Raw genomic sequence first — 18,317 nt, 5'->3', positions numbered from 1 at the left:
AAAGAACAAATACTAAATGTTAGTAGGTCAATAAAGTTTGAATTGTATAATTAAAGGGAAAAGTGAAATCTTGGTATTTATGTTTTACAAGCTATTTTATACATGGCTAAGTAAAAGAAATATTCCCTATTTCCTATCTTATTGCCACTTTAAAAGAAAATACTTCTCTTTGATGTACTCATTAGATATTTGCTTAGTTTAGTTAGTAAGGAATTTCTTGAAGGAACTTCAAGAGAAAATATTAAATCCACAGAAATGTACGTACTTGAATGGACTTTCAATAGATGTTGTTGTGACTTTAAAGTGCTTGTACCTCCTGGCATTCATTCTTTCATTTGTAGTAATACCTAAACATGAAATCTAAGAGGCAAAAGAGAGCAAACCATTAAGTCTCTGAATATTTAATATAAAATAAATGAAAATTAATTCCCAGGATTAGGATGGAAAAAAAAATGATGAAGTCTGCTTTTGGTTTTCCGTCAGGAGACATCAAGCTAATGTACAAGAGATCATCTGTCTCTATGAAAAGCAGCTAGTTAAATAGAGAAATAATTTTTAAACAGGTTACCTGGCATTGTGTATGTGGAGAGATGGACATTATGTACATACTTCTACTCCATCAGCTCCTTTAAGCAGGAGATTTTTTAAAAATCCTAATTAAAAGGAAAGGGCTTCCCAGGTGGCTCAGTGGTAAAGAATCCACCTGCCAATGCAGGAGATGCAAGAGATGCAGGTTTGAACCCTGGTCAGGAAGATCCCCTGAAGAAGGAAATGGCTACCCATTCCAATACTCTTGCCTGGAAAATTCCATTGGGTAAAGTAACCTGGTGGGCTACAGTCCATGGGGTTGCAAAGAGTCAGATATGACTGAGCACACACAGAGAAAATCCATGTGTATCAGTTTTATTAATTAAATTAAGAAAAAAAAAGTCTTAATTAAATTAACTTTAAAAATTAAGTTAAAAAAACCTCTTGAATAAATACTGATATTTGCAGGTAATAAAATATTACTATTAAAACACATACAAAATTAATGGCACCATTAATCTAAGCTCACAGTATGTAAATCAGCAAAGACAGAAACAATAAGCTTTGTTAAGAGTAGTACTGAAAGTCAGAAGTTCCTAATATAAGAAGATGGAGGAGAGGTGGAAAGACAGAGGGGAGAAGAAAGGAACAGCAAACTGAAAATTTTAACTCTTGAAAGAATTTTAACTATTGAAAAGTAGGAGTGGTTATAAAGAGGATACACTATCGTCTTTTAAGCAAGGAGTGAATTTTTAAGAGTTCTCGGCACACTAAAGAATAACTCATTTGCACATACCTGATACATTTGACACATGAGTAATACAGCCACCCACATGAAATGGAAAACACTGTTCAGAAACATCCAGAACATCCAAGGTGAGCAGGTGGCAATTTGAGTAATGTATGTCCAAAATCCATCCTTGGTGTAGCTGGTCTCACAGTGCAGTCCCCAGTCTAAAATCAGAGCACAGGTACTCAGATTTACTTGACAATCATCCAAGCCCCTTGTGGGTGATTTTGTGGTAGGTACCACTTAGAAAACATGACCTAAGAATTAAATTAAATTAAATTTAATTTAACTGATGACTCTCAATGCAAGTATTTTTGTACTCATAATTCCCTTATCCCCTAATGAAAAAACATAAAGAACAGAAAGCAGCAGCCAACCTTAAAAACAAACAAGCCTGTCCTGTAACAACAGTTTTTATCTGACTGGTACTGCATACATAGAATATATAAAAACACATCCTTTATACAAAGATAAGGTGATATATACATGTGAGACTTCTTTGGAGGGAAGGCATATAATACAAGATCACCTTGGGAAGGAGAGCTTTTTCCAAAACAAAATTTACTCAGAGAGCCACTGCCAAAAAGAACTGATGTTATTGCTGGACTATGCTCTTTCTTAGGGGTGTTGGACTGCCAGAAATTAGGTAAAGATATCTGATCAAAACTTTCTCTCTGTTCATCTCTATTTGAGGAACTAGCCTCCTTTTTCATTATGGTATTAATAATAAATATTCTTAATATCTGTGGGAGTAGGAAGACTAGGAAATCATCCAAGACTTATTTTCAAGTCAGTATCTAATACGTCTTCACGCTGAGTACCAACAAGCCCTGAAGGACAGTAACTAATATTTTCATTCAAATTCTTTCTGTTCTCAGTGCAATAAAAGCCTATTATTTCTTCTAAAATACTAAACCATATAATCAGTGAATGATAACTTATTTTTAACCTTTTAAATATTCTCCAATAGACAATAATTATACCTTACTCTTCAAAATATTTCAAGTTCTGTGAAAACTGAACTTCAACTATATTTTCCCAGCTGTTTGATAAGAAAGAGCAATTAGCATAATCAAAAAATTTACAAACTACTAAAGTAAAGCAAGCATGCAATGTGAAAAATCTTGGTGTATTTTACCCAGAAGCTTTTCAAAGCCTATTAAAAGATAATTAACTGATACTTCTGTTGCTTATACTCTACTGAATATGTTTGATAGTTCTCTACTATTTTTTCATTGTAGTGAATTGCCTCAGTTAAAAGACATTTGTCATTATCGTATTTTTTATTAATATGGTAAAGCATAAGTTTGCAACATTTGCTTTAAGAAGATAAAAGGTACTAACTGTACTCACAAGAAATACAACCATAAATCATCCAGCAGATCATAAAAAGCAAGAAGAACAGGTAGCCCATAAAGTATCTATGGTTGCCTGCACCTAGAGAACAAAACAGAAGCAATTTCTTCCAGCTAAGAAGAAACAACCAGACACATACTTAGAGATGAGGTTGAGGTGGGGAAATGCCATGAAAAGTGAGATACACATTGGACAATAATCGCATACGTTATTTTATAAAATGATCGTCGAGAAAACAGTTGTTTTAATGAAAGGCTTTAAATAAAAGAATGCTCACAATTACACACAAAGATGTAGTGACTGCAGTGAAATGCATTCTGAAGTCAAAAGTCTTAATGAACCAACAATCACAATATTGAGCTTTGATTCCACTGTGTGTTTTGAGGTTTAAACAACCCTATTTTATCTTTACTTTTATAAACTTTATAATCCAGCTTTTTAAAGGTTTCTCTCCAGGAGTCATACAATCTTTGTAACATCTCCCAACTGTCCCTCATAAAATCTCCATGGTCATCTCTCAGGCCACTTAGTCCACTTCCTTAGACTGTGCCGTTCTCAACACTGAGGTATGCAGAGTTCTTATCTGTCATTTTTCTTTGCCTCTGTACATAGCAATCTTGTAGCAATTTTTAATTGTCTAACTTTCTCTAGTTTAACTAAAAGACAACACAAGCTGCCTCTTGACCGATTTCACTGCTGTCCAATGGAGAAAACAAGAAAGAGGAGGCACCACAGAGAACTGATAAAGAAATTATATCAGTCTTTCCTAGACACTGATTTTATGATGTCTTTCCCCTCTCTCACAGCTGAGCTGATGTACCGCCAACAAGGAAATAATTAGGGGAACGAGGGGTGTTGCATGGTGCAAGAACGAAGCTTCTACATCTACTTTAATATTGTACTCCATTAGTTACCTAGAGCAATATAAATCAACAGTATATTTAGAAATCACTAGTAAAACTTACCGACACAGTTCCCCACCCATGGGCAATGATGGTCGAATTTCGCTATACAGCGGTTGCACACACCACAGTGTTTGGACCTTACTGGTTTCCGTATCTGTCAACAGGCATGTGAAAAGATTACAAAAGGCGCTGGACCTAAGACAGAAAAGCTGAACATTTTCTCAGAATACAATTATGAAAAAGACAAGGTTTCCAAAAGAATAGATCCAATCAAAAATCATTCTTGTTTAATAAAATTTCAACTGCAACAACAAAGATGCCAAAGGCTACACTAAAATATAAACCTGCTGTGTGGACAGTCAAACAAACACACACAAACTCCTAAGGTGGGGCAGAACCATCAATTTACAAAAATAAGAATCAAATACCAATCTGTTATTGCAGTGAATGTTACTATATTTAATTCAAAACCCTGAAATTCCTCAAATATCACTATTTTGGCTTCTTAATGAAAATCTATCATAGTGAATGATACTGGTTGCTGCTTAATAAAATGACTGTTCCTTAGTAACAGGAAGGTCGTTAGAAGTGAATAAAAGCAGCTCTTAAAATTCAAATCATTAATGTCTTCCCAGAGTTAACATATCTAGCAAAAAACCAAAAAAAAACAAAACAAACGACCCAGTAAGTGCTCGCATCTTTCAGAGCCTCCTCGGATCTCAGATTAAGGTACAGCATTTTTCCCTGCTGAACTGCAAGACCATTATCTAAGAAAATACAACATGCTTGTGAAGTTTAGGCAGTCCCTGTTTGTTCTAAAAAACAAAAAATACATTATACAGCTCCTGACAGGCAATAAAGAATTCATTTTCATGATGCCTTCTGTTTTAAATGTTGTGAAATGATTTTCTCTCCATTACTCTAAAGCGGTCAAGTGAATATAAGAACTCATTAGTGATCTTCAAAGAGCTGTTAGTCCCAACGCTGGATACATGACAAGAGCTACAGGAAAAACACTTGCTAGAAGCAAATTTCATAATACCCTTCACTGGTGGTTCAACAAAAGCACTGTCATTTCCCCAGCACTCTCCATAAGGTTGTACATGATTCTGAGGGCACTAAGAAAAAGGCATAGGTGCAGTATGTGGCTCCTACATGTACTAAGATAATCTGTGGACCCAAGAAAAGGCTAAGTTATTCTTCACCACAGATGTGAGACTAAATCTATCAGCAGAAAGAAGTAGGATAGATCAAACAACTTCTACCCTAACTTGCAGCTCTCAGCTAAGTCTCCTCTTTGAGCAACAGTTATGAAGGGATTCTGCACAAAAACTGACACAAGCAATTCATTTTGAGGAAATTCTGATTTACGTATGTCTTCTCACCTATTTGTCAAAGTGAAGGATATCCATATAATTACAAATACCTCTGTCAATTTGAATCATTTTATAACACAACATGCTCTTGATTTTACAATACCAAATTATCTATCCAGAACTACAGCTTATCTTAACATAAAACATAATGAAAACATTTATGCTATAATGACAAAAGTAGTCTTGTTCTTGCCATCAGGCATTTACTTAACAATGAAACTGTACTGAGCAACTCTATGTAAAACAATCTGTTTGACATATGGCAAAAACATCAGCAATGTATACTTGACTTTGTGGAACAGAATAATATGTTCATAGAATAGTAGAATATAAAAATGTTCTAAACATTAAGAATACAATTCTACAAATCACCCGTTGTAAAGCACAGAAACAAAAATCTTTTTAAAGCATGTTTTAAAATACAAAAGAATCAGTACTCTAAAGTTGTTACCCAAAATAAAGCAGTATAGTGAAAATCCAAAATCATAACTGTTTGTCAAAGAATGTTAAGTCAAACTTAAAAGAATCTTTAGAACTAGAGCTTAGTTTCAAAAACTCATTCCAGAATCCTCAACTAAGTCGATTATTTCATTATTATTAAGATGTTAGTTCAGTTGTAGTGTATAACTTACAGGTATAAAAGACCATATAGTTTCAAGCAATGATTTGGGGACATTCCCATCTCCGTACAGAGAAACATGGTTTACTCAGGAACACTATATGCCACAGAAACGCTGTGGCAGTCCATACATTTTCCACAGGAACTAATCACAAAAATCTAGCAGAAAACCACCAAAACACAAAACCGTACTATCACCTATGACCTGGCTGAATATGATAACTTTTACCGTCAATGATAAAAGAGTGCTCTGATTTGCATAAAGACTCTAACACAGATGGATAACTGCTCTGATGTTGTCTTACAGATTACCTAATTTCCCATCATGGCCTTTAAACATAAGAAACTAGGATAACAGCATATTAGGGAATCAGTCAACTTTTGATTTAAATACTTTATTAATTAGTTTTTTGTTGAATTACATCCTGAGAAAAAAAGAATGAATACAAATGAAGGGCAACACTGAGTCGGAAATGCAGTTAAGGTATAACATCAGGGGGAACAAGAACACTGGGAAGAAGGTATCTTTTCACCATCTTTCCTCCTGTCCCATGATCTAAAAGCCTTCTGGCTGGGGGATCATGAAATGTGCTCAGTGAAAGACACTGTCCTGGTTTCCCAAACTCTCTATGCTATGCCACTGCTGAGGGAAAAGGAGAGAGGGAAGAAAAAGAAAAAAATACTACCAAACAGGTACTGCAGAATATACTGAGGTCCAGACTTCCTGTCTCTGCAAGTTCAACTATTGTCTGTGAATTAAAAAAAAAAAAAAAACACAAAAACTTCATTCAAAACAGAATATTCATCAACTACTGTTCCATCAATATGAGTATTAATACACACTACTAAATATAGATAACCAACAAGGACCTACTGCACAGCACAGGGAAGTATACTCCATATTTTGTAATAAACTATAAGGGAAAAGAATCTGAAAAAGAATATTTTATTTCTCAGATTACATATATAAAACTCAGTGATTCGGTTATACACAACTCAATCATTGTGCTGTACACCCAAAACGAAAACAACACTGAAAACCAACTATACTCAATAAGAATATTTATATGAGTATCAACAAACACACATTTAGTTTTAACCAAGGTTTTCAGCTGAAAATAATAAATTTCTTCACTTACTTCTGTTATTTTACTATAATTTGAATACAGAAATTTTATTGGATATATGAATGAAGCAACCCTAAACTTAACGGGAATAAAACTAAATTATGTAAGAACTAGTCTGCATGGGTTTTGATGATTAAGAGATAAATGTAAACCTGAATCCAAAAAAGACTCGACTCTTCAGAGCTAGACTATGACTTAAGAAAACCTGGCAAATCAATTAGCAGTAAATGTCTGAAGAATACCGGAACGTAAGAGCAGCGTTCTTTATGCAGCATAGAGAGGGGTAGACTGTAAGAAACTGCTAGTGTTTTCATCAACTGTGGATAGAATAACTCATCAGGATTTGTTCTGTTTTCAGGGACTGGGTTAAACAACTCTTAAAATAATTTAACTGCCTCTGGTCTAATTCTCTACTTAACACGACCTCTTTGGATTATAAATTCGGCTTCCTAAGTACCTGGGCCATAGATGAGGGGTGCCCTGGGTCATATATACAAATATGTTAGCTATTAGAACAATTTACCTATACTATCAACCAGTTTTCTGGCCTTCTAGTTTACACGGTCTTTTAACAAGCATTTATTTAATGAATGCAAATTTATTTGCTGAAGCTTTACAGAGATGTTTAAAATACTGTATTAGTCCCTCAAAACAATCATAATCCTTAGAAAGGAGAGAAACGTGAAATTTTAAAGTGCCATTTTAAAATGTCATGGAAGTGTAAGGCCAGGCATCTCAAGAGCACCAACTCTATACATAATCTCAGATTGGTTTGAAATTCCCAGTTTCTTTGTACTCTCGTATCTGCTAAAAATACTGATAATCTGGCAATAAAACACATGTAACTAGTTAGGTTGTATCTTGCTACCTTTTTCTTTTGTTCTTCTGTGGCTTTAATAATCCCTGGATCTGATTTCCAAGATTTCCCAAAATTGTAGAAAAGTGCAATACTGTTGGCAAGGAATGGAAGATGGATAAATAGAAAATTGAGATGTGCCTAAAGTTAAGGAATCTAAAGAAGCAATGAAAACTAGTTATTACTATAGGTAAACTTATAATCTGTAAGGTTTTATCACACATACAAAGAAACCTAGAAAAAAGTACAAGATGGTTTATTACATCAAAATGAATTCCATCTATACATGCTAGCCTATTACATCACAACAAATACATTTTCCATTGTGCTCATAAGTAAACGCAAAAAACGTCAACTGCTTACAAATTTTAAATCACGTAGGGTAAGTTTATCTGACACTTTTTTAAAGTCAGTGAATACATTATTTTTAAATGATCATTACTTCTTTTGACAAAAACGAGGGACGTCTCATGTCCAAAGTAATTAGCATATCACTTTATCTATATTCATTAAAATCTACCAAACATTTAGATATCATACCCATATATTTAGAAGATTGTTTTTACATTCTCTTCATTGCCATTTTTTCCCACATTCAAGTTGACTTTAATTTTAGAAAAAGTATTTATAAACTTGCTTAAAACAGAAATACTATCTTTGGTTACATTTTCCTTCCTAATAAAAACATAATAAATGTACCAGGCATTTATAAATGTTAAGTGAAGAATCAAAGACTATTTTCAATAACACTGGGAAAAATAAAGCAATGTTGCTAGAGCAACACATTTTTGAGGCACAAAACACACCATTTCCAAGATTTAACACAGGTATAAAAGCTGTCCACGAAAGTGCCCGTGAGAATGGTGCCGTCCCTCTACCAGGAAAGAAAGGAAAGGCCTCTCACAGAAGTCTGGGATGGACGCTGATGACAGGCGTCTGTTCACATGCTGACTGCACTAACCGTTCCCGCCCACCCATCCTCCCACACGTCTGCGGGCCACACTCCCACCAACTGACTGCCGCAGCCCAGATCTTTGACTTGTTATTCTTCACAAATGTACTATTGGTCTAAAAGGCATGGAGATTCCTACTCTGCTCATTTGTTAGGTCTTCATTATTTATGAAGACCCCTAAGTACATGTTAAAAAAAAAAAAAGATTTAGTAAAACATGTATGCTAGGAATTCCCTGGTAGTCCAGGGGTTAGGACTCCACACTCTCTTTGCCAAAGGCCTGGGTTCAATCCCTGGTGGGGGAACTAAGATCCCACAGACTGCAGGATGCAACCAAAGAAAAAAAGTGTATGCTTTTCTCGTGTTTAAAAAAATTTTTTTTATGTAGTACAAGTATCATATAAATATGCTGTAAGATTTTTAGACATTATTATGTATACACACTCTCTACATTTCTCATGGAAGCACAGGTTAAGAAAGAACAGTTTCGTGAATGAAACAAACCTGTCTTTGTTTGGTAAATACCAAAACACCACCCAACCACTTAAAATACAGGAGGAACAAAAAGGAAGAAGAAAGAGTAGTTAATACCAGCTGCCACATATAAAAGTGATTTTCTTGCTCCAGTCCCCTGTTTACCTCCACCTTCCACCATCCTCATTCTCCAAAATCCATGGGAACAGCCAGCACAGAATACACAGAAAGCCAAATTTCCAGCTCTTTCAACAGCCAAAAAATAAATAAATAAAAAATAAATAAAGCCTAAGAATATAGCTGGATAAATGTTATGTGCCAAGAATGCTGAATGGTGGCATTTTTCAGTGCAGAATCTTTATTGTAACAGTTTCAAAAACTGCTAACATATGTAATAAATATATCTATCAGATTCTTGTTGTTCAGTCGCTCAGCCATGTTTGACTCTTTGCGACCCCATGATCTGAAGCCTGCCAGGCTCCTCTGTCCATGGGATTTCCCAGGCAAGAATACTGCAGTGGGCTCCCATTTCCTTCAGGGGACCGTCCCAACACAGGGATTAAACCCATGTCTCCTGCATTGGCAGGCAGATTCCTTACTAACTGACTCACCTGGGAAGCCCACATGCCATTTAGGCTGCACAAAAACCCAATGATAAAGCTTGCTGCCATCCCCATGGCAAAACCGAGGCAAAGGTTAATCAAGCAGTCTAAGATTAAAGAATGGATTAGAGATGGAGCTGGTATTTAAACCTAGGCTCTTACTACATATGCTATCCTGCCTCTCCAAAGTACTCTACAGAATATTCTGAGTCATTAAACATTATGGGAACAATGATCACATCCACCTCTGATTTAAGAAGCTTAAGACCTGATTGAAAAGTAATTTATTTTTAGATACAGAATTCCTAATAACCTATTTCAAAAGTTTGTCAACACAATAAACAGTAGACTATATTATTTATGACAATGAATTTTAGAGTTGTATGATAATTATAGAAGAAGTATGAACAAAATTTTCAAATAAAAGTGCAAGAAAATCACAAACCTCACTACCAGAAATAACCACAGCTAAAATTACATGTGCTCACTTCCAGCTCTTATCATTCACACATTCTAAAATTAGAATCTCTCTGTAAATACAATTTTGTATTTTTTATTTGTTACAAGTATGAGCCCACATCACTAAGTCTTAGAAAAGCATTTTAACGGATATTTTATTGTCTACCACATGTCGGGTAACTGATAAATCTATCCTCCTATTCAGGTTATTTCCATTTTTTCCCTATAAATGGTACAATGATAAACTTCTTTGTAAATAAACCTTTGATCTGATCTCTTATTATTTCCTTGTAAAAATTATGGTCAGTGTATAATATAGGGCATTTGAAGATACACTGTATCAGGTCAAAGAACTGGGTTCTATACCAGACTCTCAATAATTACCTGGCTATGTAACTTTGAGCAAAGCATACAACTTCTACGAACCTCAATTTTTCAATCAGTTAGAAAACAGCATTATGATTTGTAAGTTTTTTTTTTTTAATCTCAAAGAACTGTTCTGAGAACCAAGTAAAATAATATATCTGAAGAACTATAAATCAAATAGAATTTATTATAACAAATGGTTTATATGAATATGACTCATTATTACCACAAAAACACTGAAGATGAGTAACATATGAGAAACTAAAATAACTTATATACAGTTGACCCTCATGTCTACTAACTAAAATTTATTTGTAAACCCAAAACCAATATTTAGAATGCTTCTGCAGTCATTTGTGAATATGTGCAAAGTAACAATAAACATGAGTTGCCTTATGCACACATTTCCAGTTGAGCTAAACAAGGCCAATACTTTGCCTTCTTGTTTAGCATTTGTGTGCTTTTTGTTGGTGATTTTGCTGTTTAAAATGGTCTCCAAGTATAGTGCTTAAGTGCCATCTGAAGTTCCTAAGCAAAAGTTGATATATGGACTATATAAAACTCTCTGGCATAAAGTTTTCACTATTTGTAATTTACTAATTATCCTGCTTTTCTCTACTTATATGCAAACAGATTAACAGTACAGCAACAGTCTAAAATATTTTGAGATGTGAATTGGATTATTTTTTTGGAATATTAAACTTACTGTCCGATTTAGGAAGCCAAGTTAGAAAATATGTCTGGAATAGTAGTCATTTCAGAGGTCAGTGCTTTTTATAAATTTAAAATAGATGAGGTACTGAAAATGAGCAGTTATGTTTTACTCATTAAATAATCCAATAAGATAATTCTAATGCTTAATGAATCTCTGAAGAACAATTTTTATATCAAAGTGTAATACAGGCCCAGAATGAGCTAGTAAAAACTGCAAGTGAAAACATTTCAATAGACACTATGCTAAGAAAGTATTTTAAAAAGTAATCCTATAATGCTGTGAAAATTAAGAATTAGAAGCACAGTTATAATTCTGCGGCTCAGTTTCACAAAGAAATAAGCATATTTTGTTTTTGTCTAATACACAGGACAACTTAACAAAAAGAATGCAATATTATAATATGCAAGACTGTGAAGTGAAATCAGGTATCAGTAATAATTAATATTGTTCAGAACAGTTAAAAGTCACTGAATACTGCATACCATTTAAAATATCATATACTTTTTATATTGATAGTAATGTTCTGAAGAATGATTTAAGACATCAAACATGTACCCTAATTATAATGAAACAGGCCGTCTTACTGATTTTTTCTATTAAAACATCAAAAGCTGACATTGTCCTTATTTCTTAGATGTACACACGTGCACGTACAAATGTACAATGTCAAATTATACTATTTTTTAAAAGTGCATCAAAAAAAACAAGCAAACAAAAACAGTACATCGAAATAATTTGCTGAATTTAGCAAACATCTGAAGATACACCACTAAAGGCTTTTCATAAGCAAAAGAGAAAATTAACTGCTATCTATCATGGCAGAACAGTAATAAGTGTGACAGTAAGAAAATATGCAGAGAAAATGACACTAAAACATGAAAATCACAACTCAGGACAAAGGTGCAGAATGTGTTAGAGAATCAGACAAATATGTGTTTCTACTCTACTTTACTAGAGACTAGCTGTGTGATCTTGGGAAAAAACAACAGATTAACCTGTTTAAACCTAAGTTTTCTCATCTATAAAACTGAGACAACAATATAAACGTAATAGGATGTGTAGTAAATGGAACACACAGTATTTAGGAAAATGCCCTTAAAAAACTCAATTAATGGTCACTACTATTGATATTATTACTACTACTGATGTTATTAAAAGCAGCTTTGAAAAGCAATTTATTAAATATGAAACATTTAAAAATACATTAGTTCATACTTATTTTTCTAATAAAACTGTTTTATTCTAGTATATAGTGAGTAGCTCAGCTATGTTAAATTATTAAACATTTGTTTAAATAACAAACAAAAATTGTTTTAGATAAGACCTTTATGACCAAAGGATATCATTCCAAAACCAGAAGAACCACGTCACATACATCCAAAATTTGGTTGCCAAATATATTCCAAGGGGCAATGCACTATGCATTGAATGATCAAAAAAGGATCTGTAAAACACAAGTTTTATAAAATGTGAACTCTATATTTCATTGTAGAAATGACTATTTATTTATTTAAATGAAAATTACATCTATTCCGCATAGTAAACTTTTAACAAAACCCAGAAATTCAGGATGCTTAAATACGAAGGCTGTTTTCCATGGTGATCAGTAACACATGAAGGCACAGCTAAATGACTCAAGTCTGAAGCTACTTTTAATTCATCAAGAATTAGAATTTTATTCTATATACTTTCCAACTTTAGAATTTCATTGTATTCCTATTCTTTTAAATAAAAAACCCACTTTAGCATATATAGTAACTCTATCATCCAACTTACTACTCACCAAAGGCATGTTATAATTTTAACAAATGAGTGCAAAGTGAAGTGAAGTCGCTCAGTTGTGTCCGACTCTTTGCAACCCCATGGAGGAGCCTACAACGCTCCTCCGTCCATGGGATCTTCCAGGCAAGAGTACTGGAGTGGGGTGAGTAGTGCAGTGGGTTGCCATTTCCTTCTCCAGGGGATGTTCCCAACCCGGGGATGGAACCTGGGTTCTCACATTGTAGGCAGATGCTTTACCATCTGAGCCACCAGGGAAGCCCAAAGCAATCCCTGAGTTTTTCACTGCATCATTATTTCTCCTCACCTCACATTCCCACTAAGCTTTCAGCACATCTTTTCAAAGAGAATGAACAAGCTAGTTTGGAGGAATTAAAGGTCATTATTTACAGCATTTAGAATTCAGGAAAAAATAAACGCTGATAAATTTTATTAAACACTAAGCAGGATCAGCCATCCATGTACTTGCTAAGAAGGCAGAATTGGTGAATTCTTACTTACACCTCTTGGTGAAAGTAAACACTAAAATAAGATTAAGTTTCTTCCTGAGAGTTACCACACTGGTGCACTACCATTCACTCTCATCTCTGTGAATTATTTTCAGAACTCTCTTGTGAAATTCTGGTAAAGACAAAGTACTAAAGGAATGGAAATTAGGTGGGAAATTCTGGATCATAAATAACTTCCTAGTTTGCTGGATGGGCAATTTTAGGGCGATAGGATCTAAGGAAAAGAAGCAAACAGAACAAACACAATGTTTAGAGAACAAAGGAGAAAATCTTAAAAAATAACTGAGCCCACTTCATAGGCTTAGACTCTTCATACGCTTAGATGTCCCCTGTGCTACAACTACACCTCTTTCTTGCATACTGCCTATGACCAAAGAAAATTTAATTTCTATGGAAAGGTAAGCTCAGGCATTATACTTATCCAGAAATAAGCAATATATTACATGCAGAGTTCAGCGAACTCGCATTCATGTCTACTGAAATGTTTTAAAACTGTACTTTAGCCTTAAAAATGTTAGACTTAGTCACTAAAAGTACCTTTACAGTCATTTTTCACAACAATGTTAAAAACGTTAAAGATGTCAGATATAAATTTGCCAAAAATTCTTTAACATTAAGATCAAACATGTTACATGAAGGCAGTGTTCTAAATATACATTTTATATTATTAATATAACATTAATAGCCAGGTGCAAATTATGATTTTTACCTTTCTGGTTAAAAATACAGTTAAAAACAACACACTTACTTTGAAAGAAACTGTACTGTAGCCCAAACACCACCATACATTAGCCCTTTAATGAGCCAAGAATCAATATTTAGGTCTGCTATAAACCCAACCAGCCAAATAACTAGGAAAGGCGTTCCCAGCATTACTTTCTGCCGAAATTCCTGGACAGAAAACAAACAAAAAAAAAACACAAAGTTTTTCATGTTTCAAGTAACCTCAGTGTGAATCACTGTCACCTTTGTGAAAACACAAAGCAGGGGTGAGATTATCAAATACACCTACTATGTGCGGAAAGTATTCAAGGTGCTAGTCTGTCTTCTAGAAAGAGGTATTAAATAAACAATTTAAAAGTACTTGGTTGAAGTTGTGGAAAATGAGAACAGAAGTTATAAGAGTGGGTTTATACAGTCAGATACCCACCTGCTAACACATGGATGGGCTAAAAAACAGTTTATGATAATCCTACCCGATTTTAACAAGTGCATTGACATCTAAGGAGACAAGGGCAACCAGAATGACTGAAGGTCCAACAGCTGTATCAGATAAGGAAAACAGTATGTTTAACCTGGAGAAGATACTTTGAATGATACATGTAAATAGTATATTAAAATACCAAAGTAAAAGAATAAAATCAATTTTATTTACAGAGTCCCAGAGATCATAGAATGGAGATGATGTGCCTCTGAACACATATCAAAGTACAGGGCTTAAAACTTCAGCTGTAGTACCATTTTATATTTGTACTGGTCTGTTAGAAATACTCGTAAGTATAAAACCTGTCTGCTTCCTTCTAACAGCTATTACAACCATATCTTTGGAGCAACACACAGTCTATTGCCTCTCCTACGTAACAGCCCTTCACAGACTTGTAGGCAGCTATTAAGTCTTTCGAGTTACGTTCAGTTCAGTTCAGTCACTAGGTCGTGTCCGACTCTTTGCGACCCCGTGAATCACAGCACACCAGGCCTCCCTGTCCATCACTAACTCCCGGAATTCACTCAGACTCATGTCCATCGAGTCGGTGATGTCATCCAGCCATCTCATCTTCTGTCGTCCACTTCTCCTTTTGCCCCCAATCACTCCCAGCATCAGAGTCTTTTCAAATGAGTCAACTCTTCCCATGAGGTGGCCAAAGTACTGGAGTTTCAGCTTCAGCATCAGTCCTTCCAATGAACACCCAGGAATGATCTCCTTTAGGAGGGACTGGTTGGATCTCCTTGCAATCCAAGGCACTCTCAAGAGTCTTCTCCAACACCACAGTTCAAAAGCATCGATTCTTTGGCACTCAGCTTTCTTGACAGTCCAACTTTCACATCCATACGTGACCACTGGAAAAACCATAGCCTTGACTAGACGACCTTTGTTGGCAAAGTAATATCTCTGCTTTTCAATATGCTGTCTAGGTTGGTCATAACTTTCCTTCCAAGGAGTAAGCATCTTTTAATTTCAAGGCTGCAATCACCATCTGCAGTGATTTTGGAGCCCAGAAAAATAAAGTCTGACACTGTTTCCCCATCTATTTGCCATGAAGTGATGGACCCAGAAGCCATGATCTTCGTTTTCTGAATGTTGAGCATTAAGCCAACTTTTTCACTCTCCTCTTTCACTTTCATCAAGACGCTTTTTAGTTCCTCTTCACTTTCTGCCATAAGGGTGGTGTCATCTGCCTATCTGAGGTTCTTGATATTTCTCCTGGCAATCTTGATTCCAGCTTGTGCTTCATCCAGCCCAGCATTTCTCGTGATGTACTCTGCATATAAGTTAAATAAGCAGGGTGACAATATACAGCCTTGATGTACTCCTTTTCCTATTTGGAACCAGTCTGTTGTTCCATGCCCAGTTCTAACTCTTGCTTCCTGACCTGCATACAGGTTTCTCAAGAGCCAGGTCAGGTGGTCTGGTATTCCCATCTCTTTCAGAATTGTCCACAGGTTATTGTGATCCACACAGTCAAAGGCTTTGGCATAGTCAATAAAGCAGAAATAGATGTTTTTCTGGAACTCTCTTGCTTTTTCCATGATCCAGCGGATATTGGCAATTTGATCTCTGGTTCCTCTGCCTTTTATAAAACCAGTTTGAACATCTGGAAGTTCATGGTTCACATACTGCTGATGCCTGGCTTGGAGAATTTTGAGCATTACTTTACTAGCGTGTGAGATGAGTGAGTTATGTTAGAAGACAAAATTAGATACTACAGTTGTGATCTAACAAAGCTCAGAGTGTAAATATTATTCTCCTCATCGAATATTTACCTTTCTGAAGGCCAAGATTTTTTTAGCACCCCTTTCATACCATTGGCCTCAATGAAATAAACACTTTTTTCATATAAATGACTATTTTCCCCAATTCAGTCACTGTAATTCATATAGTGAACTAATTGTGTAATTTTAACTTAGACTAATAAGTAAACATATCAACTTCAGAGTTTAATTTTATGCTGTTGTGAAATGTCATCCTTTCAATTTCTTTTTTATCTCTATTATGTGTGAATTTTGTATCAAGACATTAGAGAACATATAATTGGGAAGAGTATATGAGTAAGGGTGCATAAAGGTGCGACAGAAGGTGAACGCGTGGCATTTGAAAAAGTATTTTCTAAAACTATCTTTAATCTGGTTTGTTTTTAGTCAAGACATTTGTTTCACCCCAGCAATGGGCACATGTTTGTCCTTATTAAAAATTAAGACAATTTATATACAGTGAAATTCAGCCTTTTCTGTGTCTACTTCTGTGAGTTTTGATGAACATACAGTTGCGTAACAAGCATGAATATCGAGACACAGCACAGCCCCAGCAAGCCCCACAACAGCTTGTGCCACGAGGCGCAGCCCTGGTCACCCATAGTCTGATATCTGTCCTTTGACTTTTTCCTTTGCACGCATGTCACATAAAAGGGATCATACTGAATGCAGTCTTTTGAGTCTGGTTTCTTTCACTTAGGTAATGCATCTGACATTCATCCATTTGTTTCGTGTATCAGTAGTAAGTTCCTTTTGAATGCTGAGCAGTATTCCATTACAGACTTTAACACAGCCTGGCTATCCACTCCCCACCTGAGAGACTATGCTGGTCCCCAGTTTCTGACTGTAAATGAAGCCATCATAACATTTACATATAATCTTTTGCATGAACATCAGCTCATTTCACCTGGTGAAAAACCTACATGTTTGATTCCTGGATGTTTTTCAAGCTGCCATTTAATACACATATTACAATACTGTAAAGATGTAACAGTGATATGCTGCTTTTATAGCTACAGAAAATTTTATTTTATATTTGATTACAGAATTTTTCAATTATATAGTAAATCTGAAGGGATTTTGAAGTGACTCTACCACCCAGATTCAATCCAGTTCTTTAATTACACTTTTTATTTTTAAATAATTGCAATTTTTAATATGGTTTAAAAACTGATGTACAGTTAATTTACAGTGTTGCATTAGCTTCAGGGGCACAGCAAAGTAATTTCAGTCACACATATAAAGGAATATTTATATATATATTTTTTCAGATTCTTTACCATTGTAGATTATTACAAGACACTGAACATATTTCCCTGTGCTATAGAGTAGGCATTTGTTGTTTATCTACTTTATACAGAGTAGTGTGTATTTATATAACTATATATAATATATATATAATAACTAATTTACCTCCCCCCACCCGCTATTATCCTTTCTGGTCACAGTACGTAAGTTTCTTTTCTATGTCTGTGAGTGTATTTCTATTTGGTAAAGATGTGCATTTATATTACTTTTTAAGATCCCACACATAAGTGATCTTGTATATTTGTCTTTCTCTGACTTAATGTGGTTTCTAGGTTCATCCATGTTGCAGCAAATGGCATTAGTTCATTTTTTATGGCTGAGTAATATTCTACTGTGTATATATACCGTTCTTATCTTATTTAGGCTGCTTCCATGCCTTGGCTATTATAAATAGTGCTGCTATGAAAACTGGGGTGTATGTATCTTTTTGAAATAGAGTTTTATCTGGATATATGCCCAGGAGTGGGATTGCTGGATCATATGGCAACTATTTTCAGTTTTTTTAGGAACCTCCACACTGTTCCCCATAGTGACTGTACCAATTTACATTCCCACCAAAAGCATAGGAGAGTTCCCTTTTCTCCACACCCTCTCCAGCATATATTATTTGTAGACATTTTAATGAT

The 18,317-nt window shown here is 34.9% G+C and overlaps 1 protein-coding gene across 2 annotated transcripts in view; it reads right to left on the bottom strand.

Annotated features, from left to right (window-relative positions):
* The window catches only part of ZDHHC17 (zinc finger DHHC-type palmitoyltransferase 17), a 100,429-nt gene that overhangs the window by 5,364 nt on the left and 76,748 nt on the right, over positions 1–18,317 (bottom strand). Inside the window, exons 9-16 of one of the 2 annotated variants that reach the window (XM_019960209.2) lie at positions 14,162–14,304; positions 12,469–12,569; positions 7,570–7,694; positions 6,261–6,323; positions 3,640–3,733; positions 2,672–2,755; positions 1,325–1,482; positions 266–360 (exon numbers count right to left, since the gene is read on the bottom strand). In XM_019960209.2, the coding sequence (XP_019815768.1) occupies positions 266–360; positions 1,325–1,482; positions 2,672–2,755; positions 3,640–3,733; positions 6,261–6,323; positions 7,570–7,694; positions 12,469–12,569; positions 14,162–14,304 (863 nt within the window). The remainder of the gene's footprint in view (positions 1–265; positions 361–1,324; positions 1,483–2,671; positions 2,756–3,639; positions 3,734–6,260; positions 6,324–7,569; positions 7,695–12,468; positions 12,570–14,161; positions 14,305–18,317) is intronic. The other variant, XM_070788844.1, reaches the window with a different exon arrangement.

This window comes from Bos indicus, chromosome 5, assembly GCF_029378745.1.
Source record: "Bos indicus isolate NIAB-ARS_2022 breed Sahiwal x Tharparkar chromosome 5, NIAB-ARS_B.indTharparkar_mat_pri_1.0, whole genome shotgun sequence".
Classification (NCBI taxonomy): Eukaryota; Metazoa; Chordata; class Mammalia; order Artiodactyla; family Bovidae; genus Bos; species Bos indicus.
The sequence above is the reverse complement of the archived record's forward strand: the minus strand, read 5'-3'. Positions and strand labels throughout refer to the sequence as shown.